This window comes from Coregonus lavaretus (genome assembly GCF_964263955.1).
Source record: "Coregonus lavaretus genome assembly, chromosome: 32".
NCBI lineage: Eukaryota > Metazoa > Chordata > Actinopteri > Salmoniformes > Salmonidae > Coregonus > Coregonus lavaretus.
The window spans coordinates 19,671,939-19,692,636 of NC_140019.1; the positions used below are offsets into that span (position 1 = coordinate 19,671,939).

General features: G+C 43.1%; 1 protein-coding gene across 1 annotated transcript in view; it reads left to right on the forward strand.

The window, feature by feature from the left end:
* Positions 1 to 20,698, forward strand: part of LOC311107770 (gamma-aminobutyric acid receptor subunit alpha-2-like) — a gene marked incomplete at both ends in the record, with an annotated part of 46,886 nt that overhangs the window by 12,076 nt on the left and 14,112 nt on the right. Inside the window, 5 exons of the mRNA XM_084150301.1 lie at positions 1,501 to 1,568; positions 7,356 to 7,576; positions 9,089 to 9,171; positions 11,414 to 11,557; positions 20,139 to 20,291. Of these exons, the coding sequence (XP_084006427.1) occupies positions 1,501 to 1,568; positions 7,356 to 7,576; positions 9,089 to 9,171; positions 11,414 to 11,557; positions 20,139 to 20,291 (669 nt within the window). The remainder of the gene's footprint in view (positions 1 to 1,500; positions 1,569 to 7,355; positions 7,577 to 9,088; positions 9,172 to 11,413; positions 11,558 to 20,138; positions 20,292 to 20,698) is intronic.

The following is a 20,698-nucleotide window of genomic DNA, read 5'->3' on the forward strand; positions in this document are numbered from 1 at the left end:
TCTTTTCTAAATAAGAAACAAGTGATTTGTCCCCAAGGGACGCTCCTTTGTACTTGGGATATTATTAAGTATGCATCATTTGTACGTAATGCTGTAATAGTTTTTTTCATGATTTGGTTTAATGTTCCATTGAATATGAACACGCACCACGTCTGCTGTTGTTATGTCTACTGTTAATGGTGATGATCTGGTTCTATGGAGTTATTGACTGTAGGTATGACCATATATTCATAGAGCAGTGTATTATAGGACCTCTATCCACAGGATAAAACATGGTATTACTGCAAGGCTTCACATTAAACAGTGCATTAAGATGGGGTACATCGGGGTCACTGTCAGTGGTGTCATATTTCAGATTTCTACGCCTCCGCTGTATTTATTCATCTATTGTGTGTCTGCACGAGTCTGGTTTACATTCTTAAACACCTACTTTATAATGCAATCCAGTGTATGTATTGCTAAATATATTGCACATATTACCCCCAGATCCGCCTGTTCCTCTCAATGCACTACTTCATAAATAACTAAGCATATCCATTACATGTCTGGATGCATTTTGACAGCAGAAGCAGTGATCAGGGAGCGGTGAGCGCACTGGGCCTGTTTTGCCTCGCCTAGTCGCCTTGCATGAGAGCACTTTATTTTAGGCTAATGAGAAGCTCTTTAGAATACGCGTGAGTTACTGTCTGTCTGAGTTACTGTCTGTCTGAGTTACTGTGTGTCTGAGTTACTGTGTGTCTGAGTTACTGTGTGTCTGAGTTACTGTGTGTCTGAGTTACTGTGTGTCTGAGTTACTGTGTGTCTGAGTTACTGTGTGTCTGAGTTACAGTGTGTCTGAGTTACAGTGTGTCTGAGTTACTGTGTGTCTGAGTTACTGTGTGTCTGAGTTACTGTGTGTCTGAGTTACAGTGTGTCTGAGTTACTGTGTGTCTGAGTTACTATGTGTCTGAGTTACTGTGTGTGTGCAGCAGAGAGTGGATAACATAGTGTTACAGGTAGGCCTGATAGCATGGTGTTACAGGTAGGCCTGATAGCATGATGTTACAGGTAGGCCTGATAGCATGGTGTTACAGGTAGGCCTGATAGCATGGTGTTACGGGTAGGCCTGATAGCATGGTGTTACAGGTAGGCCTGATAGCATGGTGTTACAGGTAGGCCTGATAGCATGGTGTTACAGGTAGGCCTGATAGCATGGTGTTACAGGTAGGCCTGATAGCATGGTGTTACGGGTAGGCCTGATAGCATGGTGTTACAGGTAGGCCTGATAGAATGGTGTTACAGGTAGGCCTGATAGCATGGTGTTGTTAGGAGTAAAAATCTAAGTGATGTATTATTGCAAGGCAGGGAAATGCCACTCAAAAGATGAGCTTCAGTCCTTCTTAAATCTGTACTAATAGAGCTGTCTTTTTTTTCAGGTTTATTCATGTTTAGCCAGGAAGAAATGGTCTCATGATCAGCCTTTGTTTGTTCTATATTAATTCTACTTGTTATGTTTTTCAGATCGTATAACAGAGGTGAATACCGATGTCTACGTCACCAGCTTTGGCCCAGTTTCAGATACAGACATGGTGAGACCACATTCTAATCTTACAAGTACCCTGTTCCCAAACTGAGCTGTGCTGGGCTGGCCTGGTTACACATTCACCATAGAAAGTAAACTTCCAGTGTATTCTAGGTTTAAAAAGGCTTCTAAAGTTTGTAATTTCTACTTTACAAAAATGTCCATTCATTATAATCCACATAATAATTCACATTTCCTGTTGCTGCCGGATTATTTTCCTGCTGTGAGAAACTGTTCAATTTAAGATAGCATATCTGTATGTAGGGAAATTAGTTTGATCTGAATCAATGCACCACTATTCAGAAGTCTCCGCAACTGATAACCATAATAACTCAATTGTGATAAACAAGATAGGAGGGTAAAGGACCAAATTGGTTCTTATGGTTAGTTTCTGTAGTGTTTTACAATCAAAAGGTGAGTATTTAGCCCAAACCATTCTTACAACAGGATAATATGGTACTACGCAGAGCTTTGGTGGAACTGAGCCCTTAGTTTAAATACGACACAACACAGAATAAACAAATAATGATTTTGTCATTCTAGGTGTTTTGTTTAGCGCTTCATTGCAAAACCATGGCACCATTGTGCACCATTTTCCTTTCTGTCGCTTATTTGGACCACTTGTCCTGGTCGTATTCATTAAAGCACACCATATCAAAACGTTTTGCAACTGAAAATGAAAACGAGCATTGCTCATTAAACAGGTTCCGTTTGCCCATTCCTGTTTCGGTCTGTTTTCTTCAGTTTGATGCCAAATGAACAGGATCGGTGTTTGTGTTTGTTCCAAGCAGCTTAGCCTGGCTCTAGTGAAGCAACAAAGCCCCTGTCACCCTGACTCCTTAACATTTGGGCTTTATTCCCATTGTGTCTCTACCTTAGCTACCGTGTTCTACTCTTTTCATCATGAGTGCTATTTCACTGTTCGGCCTCCGTTTGGTACTGCAACATATACAGCTCTGGAAAAAATTAAGAGACCACTGCAAATTTTTCTTAAATCAGCATCTCTACATGTATGACAGCCATTCCATTCCAGTGTTTGTTGAATTCCAACACAGGCACACCTCATTCTACTGAATTAGGAACTGATTAGGTGATCACCTGAACCAAATCATATTTAACAAAGAAAAGTATAAAAACTACTGCTGTGGACATCACTATCCTCTTGCAATAGGACCAGCTGGATGGCAAAAACAGTGCTAATAGTACCTCAAAAGTAATATTAATCAAAAAAATAACTATTGACCATGCCAAAAGAGTTGAAAAGGAAAGTTTTGAGTGAGGAAAAGAAGGGTTCAATTCTGGCTTTACTGGCAGAGGGATACAGTGAGCGTCAGGTTGCTTCCATCCTTAAAATTTCAAAGACGGCGGTTCATAAGAACAAGGTCAAGCAGTAGACATTGGGGACAACAAAGCTACAGACCGGCAGAGGGCGAAAACAACTCTCTCCTGATCGGGATGACCGCCAACTCACTCGAATGTCACTCAACAACCGTAGGATGACATCAAGTGATCTACAAAAAGAATGGCAAACGGAAGCTGGGGTGAAGTGCACGGCGAGGATGGTTCGAAACAGGCTCCTAGGGGCAGGGCTGAAGTTGTGCAAAGCTAGAAAAAAGCCCTTCATCAATGAGAAGCAAAGAAGAGCCAGGCTGAGGTTTGCAAAAGACCATAAGGATTGGATCGTAGAGGACTGGAGTAAGGTCATCTTCTCTGATGAGTCCAATTTTCAGCTTTGCCCAACACCTGGTCGTCTAATGGTTAGACGGATCCCTGGAGAGGCCTACAAGCCACAGTGTCTCGCACCCACTGTGAAATTTGGTGGAGGATCAGTGATGATCTGGGGGTGCTTCAGCAAGGCTGGAATCGGGCAGATTTGTCTTTGTGAAGGACGCATGAATCAAGCCACGTACAAGGTTGTCCTGGAAGAAAACGTGCTTCCTTTTGCTCTGACATTGTTCCCCAACTCTGAGGATTGGTTTTTCCTGCAGGACAATGCGCCATGCCACACAGCCAGGTCAATCAAGGTGTGGATGGAGGACCACCAGATCAAGACCCTGTCATGGCCAGCCCAATCTCCAGACCTGAACCCCATTGAAAACTTCTGGAATGTGATCAAGAGGAAGATGGATGGTCACAAAACATCAAACAAAGCTGAGCTGCTTGAATTGTTGCGCCAGGATTGGCATAAAGTCACCCAACATCAATGTGAAAGACTGGTGGAGAGCATGCCAAGACGCATTAAAGCTGTGATTGAAAATCAGGGTTATTCCATCAAATATTGATTTCTGAACTCTTCCTAAGTTAAAACATTAGTATTGTGTTGTTTAAAAATGAACATGAACTTATTTTCTTTGCATTATTCGAGGTCTGACATCACTGCATCTTTTTTGTTATTTTGACCAGTTGTCATTTTCTGCAAATAAATGCTCTTAATGACAATATTTTTATTTGGAATTTGAGAGAAATGTTGTCAGTAGAATAAAACAAAAATGTTAATTTTACCCAAACACATACCTATAAATAGTAAAACCAGAGAAACTGATAATTTTGCAGTGGTCTCTTAATTTTTTCCAGAGCTGTATGTCTCTCAGGTTCTCCTATCATTCCTTTCTTTTAATGTTTTCTTAGTTTCTTTACAAGGGCAGAATTGTCTTGATTATTCTTTCCTGGAGCTCATCCCTATCCATTTTCTTCTCCTCATGACAACACATTGACACATTTTAGGGGAAAAATGCGCGTTGATTATGAAATTTCACTTCCTTATGATAAAAAATACATTTTACCAACACAAATATGATTATTCATGTTCTGAATTGGTCAGTGGGATCTATATCCAAAAAGTCGGATTTCATAACCTAATACATCTAATAATAAGCACCGAGCTCTGTTGATAGTTGGCAGGTTTCCCGTAACAACTTCAGAGGATTTAACATTTTGTGGTCATCGTCTTCAAAGTTGTTTCCACGTGTCGCAAACAGCAAAATTAGCATGACATAAGTTGAATTAAATGTAAAAGGCTTTTAAAATAAAAAGCTTGGTATAGGCTCAGTGCTCTGTTGACATTTCACAGAGATATACTTGTTTTTGTGAGAGATCTTCGAAAATATGATAATACTACATGTCATGTCTCAAAATCAATATCCATCTTACCTCTATATTGTTTTATGTCCTGCGGATTCAAGAAGAAAGATGACGTATTCAACGGGAAAGTGAGCCTGTCAGGTAGCCTTAATTCTTGCACAGAATCCAGCATAACTGACGCAATGCAATTTTCCAGATGTAAAAAGAAATAATCTCTGGCCTACATTGATTTTGTCGCCCTAATTCTAGACATCCTACAAGGGTAAAAACTCCAATAACTTTTAAACGTATTATGATAGAGACATGGGGTTTGGACCATTGGTTCTCTTAGAGGAGTATCAAAACAAGGAACATATTATGTTACCCATTGGTCAAAATATGTGTTTTTGGATTGGTCTCTCTCTCGCTCTCTGACAGTTTTGTCTTATGAATGATTGAAAATCTACTCTTTATTCAAGTGACTTCATCATTTATCTCGGGCTTGTTTTCTAGAAAATACACACTGTTGTTGTTATCCTCACAGTGCCCTTTAAAATGACAATATCCAGCACAAGCCATTCTGTAAAAGGAACATTATTGTTCAGTTGCTATCGATTAAACATTTATGATGTTTGAAATGCAAGGCAGAATTCAAAATCTCATTAATGGAATAGCCAAATATACATTAGGGACAACTATTAAGTATTCACTAGGCGAGTGTGTCCCATATCGTGGCAAGGAACGTTAACTTAAGATGTGTACGATCATGTTGATGCAAAGCCATGCCTTGAACGCCTAGAGAGACTAACCGTATTCTCATTTATTAATGTGTGCTTTGCGTTTATTTAAGGATTTGTGCATGGTTGATGATAGCTGGGATATCTGAATGATAACTCCACATAGTAGGGAAATCCCAAAGATTGCTGAGTCCAGTGGACTACACGAGCTGCATATACATTTTCTTTATAAAATGCACAATGCATGTTATCTGTTGTTGCCATCGAATTGCTAGTGGCTAAAGTTAGAACAATGAATTGACCGTTTGCATTGCCCATGTGTTCCCATAATCTGTAATGTGCTGGACCTCACACCTAAGGCATATACTGTATTTGTTTCCAGCTCATATGATTTTGAACACACCAAAACACACACCTCTTCCAATACTGTTTGCCCTGGAGCCCTTAACAAGCCAGGTATCCTTTGAGGGCAGGCTTTGGAGAATGAAGGATGGATAAAATGCTTGGGATATGCTGATCTAAGACGGGAGACTGTGGCATGTAAACGTCTTATCCTGTTTACTGTTGCTTTTGCAGTCTGTGTAGGCTCAGTATTGCATGTGTTTGTGATGTTATTTTCATTTGATTGTCAAACAAATCACTTCAAAAAATAGGCTACCTGCGCAGTTCGATCTAGCATAATAATTTAGCCTACTATTATTTACTACTGGCTACTTTCACCCCTAAGTTTCTGCTTATAATTTCTGACATTTGGTTGACATTTGTTTGTCAACTGTAGTTAGATACATGCAGTATCTCTTCTGTCATGACTTGTTGCCCTATGAGACTAAATAAAGTAGTGCTCACCAGAATAATGTCTTACATTGATAGAATGCATTAGTAATCTAGTTAAACTGGTAAAGTTGTCTGTTTCGTTTAGGGACCGTGGGGAAAATGCAACAGTGGAAAGATTGGTCCTGTGCAAAATGTCAAAATGTCATCAGTTTGACCAGTTGTAAGGAAATGAAAAGCGAAGAAAACGACAAAGCACATTTCCAATAAGACTTCATTTTGTCTTGGGTGCATATTATATGTGGTTGGAAATTTGTATTTTTGCATAACAGTGTCAAAGATAACACATTACACACACATTCGCATTTTCTCAAGAGATGCTGAAAGAAAGAAATAATTTGTTCCCGAGACAAAGTTAACGTTTGTTGTATACTTTCACTGCAAGAAATGCATAATTCTCCAGGAGTTAATATTATATTACGCGACCTGTGAGAGGTTATAGGCCTACAGTCAGTATCCATATTTCAGTTACTATTCAAATTAACCCATACACTTAAAATTAGGAATATTCTGTTTATTCATGGGTACAGGGATACTCATGAGTGTGATATCAAAAGGTGCAGGTAAACAGCTTATCCCGAATAAGACCTTAAGTGGGATATAAGATACTATCCGGAACACTGTGCACATGTAAACGTGGTCAGTGGGGTCATATAGGCAGGATGGGTAGACGGTACACTAACACCAGGGAGCTCACCTTGTAGAGGCTACTCCACTCTGAAATAAAAACCCATAGAAACCCCATCCAGATAAATGGCAGGCCCAAGTATACGCAGGAGGCGCAGTGAGTCAGTAATGGATGTTATAGGGGATGCACAGCCTGGAGTGGAAGGGAGAGAGAGGGTGCCATCCACCTTGGTTTATCACAGGATATTTTCAAAGCCTCTCACTAGGCGCTGCTTGTCTTTGTTGTTTATCTGCTTCATAGCATTTGTAATATAGTTAGTTAGTATATAGGATAGAACGGCATCAGAAGAACTGCCACTTTATAAAAATGAAGGAGCAGGTATTCCATATTCACAGTGCAGAAATATTATGTTTGCTATGTTTATTTGGAGATGAATTTATGGTGGAGAGGATGTTGTATTCTCTGTACCTGTGATATTTTCATTTGTGATATTCATCTGATTGTTGTCGATTGTAGTCAATGTTATTTCTTCCCACAGGAATACACAATAGACGTGTTCTTCCGGCAAAGCTGGAAAGACGAGAGGTTAAAATTCGACGGGCCCATGAACATACTGCGGCTGAACAACTTGATGGCCAGTAAAATATGGACGCCAGACACGTTCTTCCATAACGGGAAGAAGTCGGTGGCTCACAACATGACCATGCCCAATAAACTACTGAGGATTCAAGACGATGGCACCCTGCTTTACACCATGAGGCAAATACAGCTCAAACCAACTATTTTATTTAGTGTTATAAGTTATTAATGAAGTTTAATTAAATGTTATTAACGCAGGTTTAGCTTGTGTTCTTTCAAGTAAAAGCCTTGTCTTGTGGGAGCCGGAACGGCTCATAGGAGCCTATCTCCTGTTTCTGTAGCGTGAGGCAGCTTGATGTACAAGTACACCCCCTGGACAGGACGCTAGTCTATCTCAGGGCCTTACAATTAATGTGGAACAGGAAAATACAGGAAAGAGGATGACGACCATGCCCAGTCTCCCCAATGTCACCTAAACCCAAACACATTTCATTACATCTCATATCCCCTTGCCTCTTCTTATCAAACCTGTTTCGGTGTACACCTCCCTTTTCCTCAGTAACCCGTAGTTTTGCAAGGTCTGAGCAGAGGCTGTTTTAAAGCTAATTTCCTGTAATTCTACACATATTGCCATGGGTCAGAGAGAAAAAAATTGTGGTTTTATAGCTAATCTCATGCTATTCTACACATTTTGCCATGAGGCTGAGAGAAAATGTTGCTGTTTTAAAGCTAATTTCCTGTCATCCTACACATATTGCCATGGGGCAGGGAGAAAAATTAGCAGTTTTATAGCTAATCTATAGCTACACATTTTGCTATGATGCTGAGAGAAGGTTAGGGTCTGAGGGAGGGTTGGGGTGCCCCAGAGCCCATTTATTGCAAGATTTTACTCACTCAATTCCAATGGGGCCATTATTTTGACAAGCGAATGCCTTCAGAATACAGAAGAAAACATTGCCCAGTCAGAAGCCATTTTAATTGAATCACTTAGGAAAATAGCATTGTCAGGTCCTTTAGGCAGAAATGGATATAGACACAAAGCATCTTCACTGCACACAGTACAATATATTTCAGAAATAGCCCACTATAATCTGGAGATGCTTATAGTTTATTGTGTGCCCTATAAGCATTTGTATCCCTTTGTTTCCATCATTCCATAATTACTGATTTCACCTTAGTTACAATTAGGTTGAAAGAGGCATTTTACATTTACATTTTAGTCATTTAGCAGACGCTCTTATCCAGAGCGACTTACAGTTAGTGAGTGCATACATTATTTATTTTTTATTTTTTCATACTGGCCCCCCGTGGGAATCAAACCCACAACCCTGGCGTTGCAAACGCCATGCTCTACCAGCTGAGCTACATCCCTGCCGGCCATTCCCTCCCCTACCCTGGACGACGCTGGGTCTCCCGACCACTGCGCCACTCGGGAGACACTCATGTTTGTTTGGTACAAATCCATTGCTTGTTCATTCTAACACTACCAAACACACTAAACATGTAGCTATATCATAGACATACTATTGCATACTGGTTAGGCATCCACCGTAGTTGATGGAACAGTGCTGAAAATAACAAAGTGAAAAGGAAATATGCAAGCCTGCAAAGTTTGGTCGGCACGATCGTGTGAAAAGGGTATGTGTGTTTTGGGACGTTACAGTGACGCATTGGGCTCTGTGTTGTACCTAGGTTGACGGTTCACGCAGAGTGTCCGATGCATCTGGAGGACTTCCCCATGGACTTCCACTCATGTCCCCTGAAGTTTGGCAGCTGTGAGTAATGCATGACAAGTACAGAGACACACGGGGTCACAGGGTTGCCAGGGCATGACTCTCATGAAAAGAAAATGTGATTATAAACACGTGCAGGAATCAAATGTTTCTAGTGTGTCTAGTTGAAGTTGCACAATAGGTCATGTGTCATATGTGTGTAGGTCACATTGATTTAGTTGGGGGCCACCAGTTTTGAATGAATCACCACTGGGACCTTTGTGTTCGGTGTCATTCAGCGCTGCTCCCCGCTCTGCTCCATGTCAACAACACTTTCACATTGTCATTTCCAAGAGGCAGAATTGTATCTTCTTGCTTCATTTGATTTGAGCCTAAACTCTGCATACAATCCCACTCTCGAGTCTCACACCATAACTAAACAAACCAAACAGGGGATACAAGACCAAACAAGACACAGGATAAGAATAGACTCTGTTTCTGCTGCTACAAACACTGAGCTTTAAACTTCAACTCTGCCAGTTACAGCAATAACCATTCCATAACCACTAAGGGTGTAGATTGCCCCCCTCCCCTCCCCTCCCCTTTTCACTTAAAACACACACTGTCAGCAGCAGCACATATTTAGAAACGCTTTGGTCGAGAGAAATGGCCCCCATGTGATCTGCCAGCTCTGAGCTTCTGGGAAAAAGATAAGAAGGTAGTGTTGATGGGTTTGGCTGCTGAGTTGAGCGCTCTGTTTTCCTCCTAGTGCCGATGCAGCGCTCTCCTCTGCTTTGGCTGCTACTACCCTTGGATGTTAGTTAGAGTGGTACATCTTGGGACAGCAAAACGATGCATTATGCATTATTATTCAGAGGATAAACAAAACAAACTAATTGGGCCGAATGCTTCAGCCCCTAAAATCTAATAAAATGCTACCTGAGTGAATATGTAATTGCATGTTGTGAAGTACACTGCAAGCCGTCCTCTGGCTATAAAACTTTCAGCCTATTAATCTCTTAAATGTAATGGCAAAATTTTGATTTCAGCCTAAATAGACATACCCATAAGTAACTGCTATTCATGTGTAATTACATGATTGTGACATGCCAAAACTTGGTATATTTGGAAAGAAGACATCTGGGAGATTATGAGGAAATGATCAGAGGATAGATAAAAGTTACATAGTTCAGAATACACAAGATCAAGCACACACAAAATAACCATTGTTTTGTTTTGAAAGTCATCTTTCATTGACAAGCTATAAGTTAATTATTGATGCCCAGAGCTGGAAACACATCAGATGGCTTCCACAACACGTGAACAATATCAGAAAAAAAATGGGATTGATAGACCTAACAACAAGAAATGGGCAGATGTTTTAGTAAGTGGTGTCAGGTGTGGTCACGGGATGTTTCCAAGTGTCCCTAAACCTCTCCAAAGTGGCATACAGTGGGGAGAACAAGTATTTGATACACTGCCGATTTTGCAGGTTTTCCTACTTACAAAGCATGTAGAGGTCTGTAATTTTTATCATAGGTACACTTCAACTGTGAGAGACGGAATCTAAAACAAAAATCCAGAAAATCACATTGTATGATTTTTAAGTAATTAATTTGCATTTTATTGCATGACATAAGTATTTGATCACCTACCAACCAGTAAGAATTCCGGCTCTCACAGACCTGCTAGTTTTTCTTTAAGAAGCCCTCCTGTTCTCCACTCATTACCTGTATTAACTGCACCTGTTTGAACTCGTTACCTGTATAAAAGACACCTGTCCACACACTCAATCAAACAGACTCCAACCTCTCCACAATGGCCAAGACCAGAGAGCTGTGTAAGGACATCAGGGATAAAATGGACTTGTAGAAAATAGTAAAAATAAAGAAAAATCCTTGAATGAGTAGGTGTGTCCAAACTTTGACTGGTAGTATATATACATATATGGTATGATTTGGATCTTATATAATTTATACTATGTTGATTTCTCAAGGCAATAGTTATTTTTTTTCAGTTGCAAACAAAATGTAATGATCTTGCTAACAATGGCATACAATGGATAACATAGTCATGGAGTTTTGGGGGGGAAATTATACAACCCTTAAACAGTTACATGACATTAGACACTATTCTCTTGAATAATCAGAAATGAGAATGAATCACTGCTCAAGAGAGAATGAATCACTGCCCAAGAGAGAATGAATCACTGCCCAAGAGAGAATTAATCACTGCCCTATTTTCATATGCCTATTTTTCACATACCACACTGATGGTGTTAACCTCACTCCCTTTGTGACCTTAGATGCCTATACAATGTCAGAGGTGACTTACGTCTGGACCAGTAAGGCTGCTGACTCTGTGGTGGTGGAAGGAGAGAGCTCCCGCTTGAACCAGTACGACCTGCTTGGCCAAACAGTGGGCCAAGAAACCATCAAGTCCAGCACAGGTAAGCTCAGGATATTACTTCACTGGGTTATTCATCCAATTAGACAACTAGATCATGAGCACAGGCTTCCCCTGCAGGCCTGGATCCCACCCCTGCCACCAAATGAAGAAAGTGAAAGAAACTAAATAGTTTATCCAAGATCACTTTGTAGATGGCCAAAGTTTAGTGGAGCATATGTGGATGTGTTTTTACTACAGATAATTTAAGATTCCTGATGCCCACTTCAGTGAGAGGCACTGCTCGCTACTACTGGCTGCATCAGTTTGTTCAGTGGTTCTCAAACCGTTTTGGTTACTGAATCCACCAATCACATTTCACTCTTACCCACATACCCCTGCTTGTGCAACCAAGAACTAAGCCTGTGTTCTTATGAAATCTTCCCAAGATCCCACTGTGGATAGGCCAAGTCTCATCAAGAGTACTAGCAACTCAGGTTGCAAAACACTGTGTTAGTTGACCCAGCCAGTGGATAACAGAGGCTGAAAGAATGTTTAGTCCATGTCCTCTCAGCTGGAGATACTGCACTGCATGTCTGATGAGTTTCTTCATAGGAGCTGCGACTAGAATCGCTCCAAAATACATTTTAGTCTGACTAGGGAACCAACAGCACAAAACAACAACCGATGATTCTGCTTTGACTGTTGGAAAACAAGACTTTCCACTTTGGACCCATTGTACTACAAAAGCTTCAGAGACACAGACGCGCCACCTCCTACGGGAGGCAAGAACTCCTGTTCTCCTCAGTCGGTTGGAGAGGAGAGAGGAGGGGACGGAGGGAGCACTTTGTGCCCAATTGCAACATTCAATGGGAAACAAAAGCACAGCTTTAGGAGCTGCCATTCACTCAGACACACAGGGGACCTCTGTTCTGAAAGGAGAGCCGCCTCCTTATTCTTGAGCTCTGCTGCTGCTGCTGGTCTTATTTTGGAGCTGTCATAAGACACAAGAGGAGCCTTGTCTCACAAAAGTGCACCAGAGTGATGAGGAAATGCGGTGTTCTGGGCCTTGGAAACACAGGAAGGAAGAAGTCGGTGTATAGGAACAGATGGGAAAAGCTTTCAACAAAGGAGTTGGAGGGGAGTCATTAGCAAAAAGAGAGGGAACCGACAGTGACACATACACTCCATCGAGGTGACAGACAGGCTCGTTTTAGCTGGAGAATGGCTAACAGGTTGTTTGTCATCATTGAGCATTGTGAAATGTTCAAATGCAATTACTCATCTGATTTAAGAGGAGTTAAAACATATTTATAGTACTGAGGGGAAAGCAGAAGGTTCCCGTGGAATTACAGTATATTTCTTTTTTTATTACATTACATGATTGAGCTCCACCATCGGAATGAAAGCTCCTATGAAGATAATGAACAGTTGTTCATTATAGGTCAGAAAAGCCACAGGACACAGCTACATTGCATGGCATGGATTGTCTTGTCACCATGACTGTGGCAGCCAAGCGGATCAATATGTTGGTTGATGTAGTGGTCTTCAATGATTAGTATCTGTCCCCTCTGCATGTCTCCACATGCGTCTCTGGGGAGCACTCTCGTCACACAAGTCATTACATGTTCGAAACGCTCTTGAGGATCTTCATTCATCATTCTTGTTCTATACGGCGTGGGTCAAACTCTTCTTCTCTTTCATTCCTCCTTTCCCCACTTCCTTCCTTCCCCTTCACTTAGACAACACAGGCTCCCAGGTTAAGTGCCACTCTCCATTATTACCCATAAGTCTACATTCCAACGATGTAGAGAATACTACTGTTGGGTGTTTTAACATCCAATTGGAATCCCCACTCTGTTTTCATTTAGGAAAAAGCCCTCCGATCTCAACTAAATGCTCCAGTCATATCCCAACTAGCACATAATGTTCTGAGAACCATATGTTTCTTAGAGCTTGGTGAGAGCGTGCTTGTCCTATGGTTATTTTGCATACAACCTTTCCCCCAACTTTCTAGGAATGGTGCAGGATAGTTGCTTTGGAAGATTCTTTGCACATTTAAGAAACTTTACAGAAAAACGATATTTTCTTGGTGTTTCATTACTTTAAACTAAAACTTCAAACATGGTTACATTTCATTTAAATTTTGGTAATGTTCTAGGAATGCTCTCCAACTGGTTTGACATTGGGAATGTTCTCAAATTGTTCAGAGAACGTTAATAAACATTGTTCTTCTGTGGGAATTTCAGTACTTCAGCATAATGTTTCCTAAAGGTTTCCTCGTGGTTCTATTTAAAGTAATGTTCTCAAATTGTTCCGAGAACGTTAAGAAAACTTGCCATAAAAACTACAAAAAACCTTAACATTCAGAACGTTCTAAGTATGTTATTTAAATACATAAATTCCGTTCTCAGAACGTTAAGCAAACGTTCCATAAAAATCACAAGAAAACTAACATTCAGAGAACGTTTAAAAAAATGTTATTTAAAAACATATACATTTTGTTCTCAGCATCAACAAAACTCTCTATCCTCTATCTTGTTAAGTGTGTTCAGGTGTGTTGGCCGCGCCCACTAATTGGCCACACCTGATCTTAATGAGTGCTTGTTTCCTTTGAAATGGGGTCTGTTTGAATAGACTAAAATTAACAGCTTTGTATGAGTTTAAAAAAAACATGGCATGCTAGCTCCACCCTGGCGGGGCAATGGACTAATTCCATGGATCGAGAACAGAAGATTATAGGTTTGAATCTCACTGATGCCGTGTCACATGATTAATGCCTAAGGAAATTAATTTCCATGTGTCCTATCTGTGCTTGGTGTTCAAAAAAGTTAACCCAAAATAAGCTACAGTAGCAGTGTTAAGTCTAATTGAAACATTCAGTAAATGTTTTAAGGAAGTTATTCAAAAACCTCAGAGCATTTTCAGATCGTTAATAAAACCTCCCAGGAAAACTTTCAAGGAACCAGAGTAAAACTTTCTCAGAAACTCTCTGAAACCTAAAAATAAACATTCCCAGAACAGGCAAAATGTTCACTTCCGTTCTCAGAACTTTTTAAAAAATGTTGTTTTACTAGTCAGAAAACGTATGGCTTCGTTCCCAGAACCAATGGGAAACCAAAAACGTACCTTCCCACAACTTTCAACGAACCAAATGTTCTAGCTGAGATGCTACTAGTCTGAAAGTGCAGTGCGTAAAATATTTAATTCCTGGGCCCAAGTGCCACTAGGAACGTTTTCCAAGTGAAATACGGAGGAGACCCTTCGCTAGAAAATCAATTTGTTGTACTTTCCCGCTACAGATTTGCTGATTGTCTGACTTTAAATTAATCATTCATTAGTACTGTGTCAATGTGTAGTCAACCGTGGTGGTAAACTAGGTCATTTGGCACGGCTGACTGTACTCTGAGGCTTGAGTGCGAGGGACATCAGCAAAATAATTTTAGCAAATCACTTCATTTTGTTATATTTTTATTGACTCAGAGAGAATAGGGGGGGGGGGGGTTCTCCAAAGCAAATGTGTGGACAGGAAATGACAAAATAACATTAGCAGTAGAAGGAAATATTTGTAAATGTTCATGAATTAAAGGCCCAGGGCATTCAAAAACGTGATTTTTCTGTGTTTTATATATATTTCTACACTATGAGGTTGGAATAATACTGTGAAAATTATGATAATGCCCTTTTAGTGTAAGAGCTGTTTGAAACGAAAGTCAGAAATGTCAGCCTGTTTTGGTTAATAGACCAATAAGAGAGTTCCAAACCTCTGCCAATAACAGCTCGTTTTCAGTTTTCCCCTCCCGATTCAGACCATTTACATTACATTTACATTTTAGTCATTTAGCAGACGCTCTTATCCAGAGCGACTTACAGTTAGTGAGTGCATACATTATTTTTATTTTTTTCACACTGGCCCCCCGTGGGTATTGAACCCACAACCCTGGCGTTGCAAATGCCATGCTCTACCAACTGTCTCCCAGAATTGAACCCACAACCCTGGCGTTGCAAACGCCATGCTCTACCAACTGTCTCCCAGACAGTCCTAGCAATATTATTTGCTAAGAAGCTATTTTTGTTTATTTTTCACAATTTTTATTGAAAACAAATCACAGTAAAGGTACTTAACTGTTACCCAGAAATGATTTGATATTGATATTTTTTTTTTTTAAAGGCTGCATTGGACCTTTAATGGAAATATAGTGTGTTTGTTTTCTAACCAATCAAGTGTATTCAAGCCTTTTTGACAGTTCATCTTTATCTATTTATGTCTTTATCCCCCTCACCTCTGGGTCAATGGCAGCAGTCCTACATAGGCACTGTAGCCCATGCTTCCCTCTGTCCTTTATCAGAGGAAGCAGGTTGACATTTATTGGGATGACTCATGTACTGGAGGCAGCTCGGAAGGGCAGTCACTAGCTGGCACAGCCACAAAGTAATAAAATCTGATTTTAAACCTAACCACCCTGCTAACATTAATCCTAACACTAACCTTAAATTAAAGCACAAAAAGCTAATTTTTGTTTTCATATTTTTATTACGATATATAGACAATTTTGACTTTGCAGCTGGCCCATTTAGTGGAAATCGCTCTGCCTCCAGGACAAGATTAATCCCAATAAATGTCAACCTCCTCAGAGGACTAAAGTGAATGTGAAATCAAATGATTGGCCTAGATTCTATCAGATGCATTGGACATTAGCATCTCAAATGAGGGTGTGCAGGCGTCATCAGTGCCGACAGCAGGATGAAGCTATCTAGAACCAGGCTCTCCATCTTCATTTGCACCCACAGAGGAGTATGTATGAGCTGCCCTGTCTCCTGCCTCCTTCTGGAATGAGAGTGCATTGCTCATCTGCTGGGGAGGCATCCTTCCCCTGGTCTACTCCATTCCCCATCAAATGTGGCTGATTTAACAAGCTATAGGGGAGGGCAGGCTAGCCACCTCCCATCTGCCGCTTTAGAACAGTGGAGAGTTCCTCACCATCACCATCTCCAGGCCACCACCAGGATTGGAGGGTGAGATTAGTATCTCCAGTGTCTCCCCTCCTTGTTGTTCCAGGATCTTAGTATTCTGCTGTGCTGCTGTGTGTTCTGCCCAAGCAGAGGCCAGGTAGTGAGGGCCACACACCTCCACTCACCCCTGGACAGGAGAGCAACAGCCCAATCTGTGCTCTCCATCTTCAGCCAGGGGTGAAGGGTGAGATCCATCTCTAGCCCTCCCAACCCTGGCTGAGACAGGAGGGTTACATCCAAGGCAGCACAATAAGTAAATGCTTTTTTTTTCTTCATATTTTGGTGTCTGAGCCACTTGATTGCAGTGGCGGGAGAGGACCTTATATCTGTTATGTCGGTGTCTGTGGAGTGATTATGTCACGCTCTGGCTCCGGGACTTTGTATGTTGAGCCAGGGTGTGTTCGTTTCGTGGTGTTCTGTTTGGTTGGGTTGTTCTATGTGGTTGTATTTCTTTGTTTGAATGAGTGACTCCCAATCAGAGGTAACGAGTGTCAGCTGTTGGCTCGTTGTCTCTGATTGGGAGCCATATTTATACTGTCTGTTTTCACCTTGGGGTTGTGGGTTTTTGTTCCGTGTTCAGTCAGTGTTACTGTGGACTTCACGATCGTGTTTTGTTTGTACTTGTGCTTTAACTAATTAAAGTCATGTTCGTTTTAACACGCTGCGCCTTGGTCTACTCCTTCTCGTCAAGACGATCTTGACAGAAAAACCCACCATACAACGACCAAGCAGCGTGTCCAGGAGCAGGCAGCCTGGTCATGGGAGGAAGCGCCAGGAAAGGAGATGGAGAGGCTGGCGATGGCCCAGGTGGGCAAAGTGTGGTCCTGGGAGGACATGCTCGGGGGCAAGGGACCTTGGGGTAGGATCAAGGCCCTGGCGAGAGAGGAGCAGCGGCGTCAGCAGTGCCATCGTCGGACGGACGAGAGGCACCCCCAAGAATTTTTTAGGGGGGGGCACACGGCATGGGCGACTGGGCAGCAGGAGGCTGCCACAGGGCAAAATAGGAGAAGAGGAGAGAAGGCCACCGGGTTACGGGATCCATTGGCGAGAGGAGGGAAGGAAGTCGTAGAGGCACGGCGAGAGGGACTGAGGTGGATTGCCAGTCCGGTCCGGCCCGTTCCTGATCCCCGTTTAAAGCCAGTGGTGTGTGTTCCCAGTACGGTCCGGCCTGTTACGGCCCCTCGCACCAAATGGACGGTGCGCGTCTCCAGCCCGGTCCGGCCTGTTCCTGCCTCTCGCACCAAGCCTACGGTGTGCGTCGACAGCCCTGCCCGGCCTGTCCCTGCTCCACGCATCAAACCTACGGTGTGCGTCGCCAGCCCTGCCCGGCCCGTTCCTGCTCCTCGCACCAAGTCTACGGTGTGCGTCGACAGCCCTGCCCGGCCTGTTCCTGCTCCACGCACCAAGTCTACGGTGTGCGTCGACAGCCCTGCCCGGCCCGTTCCTGCTCCTCGCACCAAGTCTACGGGGTGCGTCGTCAGCCCGGCCCGGCCTGTTCCTGCTCCACGCACCAAGTCTACGGTGTGCGTCGACAGCCCTGCCCGGCCCGTTCCTGCTCCTCGCACCAAGTCTACGGTGTGCGTCGACAGCCCTGCCCGGCCCGTTCCTGCTCCTCGCACCAAGTCTACGGGGTGCGTCGTCAGCCCGGCCCGGCCTGTTCCTGCTCCACGCACCAAACCTACGGTGTGCGTCGACAGCCCTGCCCGGCCTGTTCCTGCTCCACGCACCAAGTCTACGGTGTGCGTCGTCAGCCCAGCCCGGCCTGTCCCTGCTCCACGCACCAAGCCTACGGGGTGCGTCGTCAGCCTGGTCCAGCCCGTTCCTGCCACTCGCACCAAGCCAGGGGTGCGAGTCGTCAGCCTGGTCCAGCCCGTTCCTGCCACTCGCACCAAGCCAGGGGTGCGAGTCGTCAGCCTGGTCCAGCCCGTTCCTGCCACTCGCACCAAGCCAGGGGTGCGAGTCGTCAGCCTGGTTCAGCCCATTCCTGCTACTCGCACCAAGCCAAGGATGCGAGTCGTCAGCCTGGTGAGGTCCGTTCCGGCTCCACGCACCAAGCCAAGGGTGCGTATCGTCAGCCAGGTCCGGTCCGTGCCTGCCTCACGCGCCAAGCCAGGGGTGCGCGTCGTCAGTCCGGTGCCTGATCAGGTCAGCTACTCCACTACGGAGTTTGAGCAATCCGCTCCGTCTATGTCCGGTCCAGATCCAGCCAGCGGGGTCAGACCGGACCGGGGGCGCTACGGGGGGATGGTGGAAGGGTGGTGGTCAAGCCCGGAGCCGGAGCCGCCTCCGAGGAGAAATGCCCACCCAGCCCTCCCCTGTTTGGGGTTTTGAGGCGCGGTCACAGTCCGCGCCTTTAGGGGGGGGTACTGTCACGCTCTGGCTCCGGGACTTTGTATGTTGAGCCAGGGTGTGTTCGTTTCGTGGTGTTCTGTTTGGTTGGGTTGTTCTATGTGGTTGTATTTCTTTGTTTGAATGAGTGACTCCCAATCAGAGGTAACGAGTGTCAGCTGTTGGCTCGTTATACTGTCTGTTTTCACCTTGGGGTTGTGGGTTTTTGTTCCGTGTTCAGTCAGTGTTACTGTGGACTTCACGATCGTGTTTTGTTTGTACTTGTGCTTTAACTAATTAAAGTCATGTTCGTTTCACACGCTGCGCCTTGGTCTACTCCTTCTCGTCAAGACGATCGTGACAGATTATCATCTTCATCCTGTAATTACAGTCTTCCCGCTTGCAGGGAAGCACACGTAAGCTTCTCTGGAGTAAATTCCACCACGTCTCGCAGATTCTCCCCCCCATCCACAACAGAGAGACATCATTTCCCATGGCCCCATGAGGACAAAGGTTATTTTAAACTTAGGGGTTAGGTTTAGGGTTAGGGTTACAATTAGGGTTAGGCTTAGAATTAGAGTAAGGGGTTAGGGTTACGGGTTAAGTTTATGGTAAGGGTTAGGTTTAGGGTTAGGGAAAATAGGATTTTGAATGGAAATATATTTTAGGTCCCCACGAGGATAGAAGAACATAACGTGTGTGTGTGTGTGAAAACAAGAGAGTGAGGGAGCATTAAGACTCCCTCTAAATGGGGCGAAAGCAGGCAATACTGCATGTGCTCTCGAATAACAGGGAATACTAAATATTTTGGGATTAGGCAGGAAAAATTCCCTCTCTACAGTCTGCTGAAAAGGAGTTTCCTTCTGCCAAGTTGCAGTATCAAGGTCCTCATTGCAGAATCAAAGCAAATTAGATATATTTCTCTGTTCTGTTGCTATGGGTAAACATCTTTCTTTTCTCAATCTTGCGTTCTCTTTTAGATATTCTCCCATTACAAGTCATGCATGCTGCTGCGGCATTGGCATAATAACATTTCCTCGTTAGCGGTTCAGTTTTGCATTGCGGTTATACAATTACAATGTGAAAAGCTTTATTCAATAGGCTTATTGTTTGAACTCTGAAAAGTGCATAATTGTTTGAATATTGCATATCCAACCCAAAGCATCCACATCCGTATTATTATGAATTCGCATATGAACTGGTAAAACTCATAGAATCGTATGTAAATAAATAATGCTATCCTTCGAAGAGTGGCACTGTAGTTGGGGCAGTATAAATTAATAAAGCGCTCTTTTTCTCTACAGGCGAATACACTGTCATGACGGCACATTTCCATTTGAAGCGGAAGATTGGCTACTTTGTGATCCAGACTTATCTACCATGCATCATGACCGTCATCCTCTCCCAAGTGTCCTTCTGGCTGAACAGAGAGTCCGTGCCAGCTAGGACTGTGTTTGGTGAGTATGGGGCTCCTTATCCTACAGTGATGTCAAAGGGAGATATGCACAACAGTTTGAGTTGATGAATGTGTAACCCTTTTGCTCTATCCATATCTCTTGTTTTCTCCCACCATCTTCTTCTCCTCCTCTTACCGTGTCTCTCTCTCTCTCTCCCTCCCTGTCTTACTTTGGCTTAGCCCTGCATCTGTGACAGAATAGTGGCCAGTTAGCAAATAGTCGGGGTGGCCATTTCATTAATTGTTCAGCAGTCTTATGGCTTGGGGGTAGGCTGTTAAAGAGCCTTATGGACCTAGACTTGGCGCTCTGGTACCGCTTGCTGTGCGGTAACAGAGAGAACAGTATGACTTGGGTGACTGGAGTCTTTGACAATTTTTTGGGCCTTCCTCTGACACTGCCTACTATAG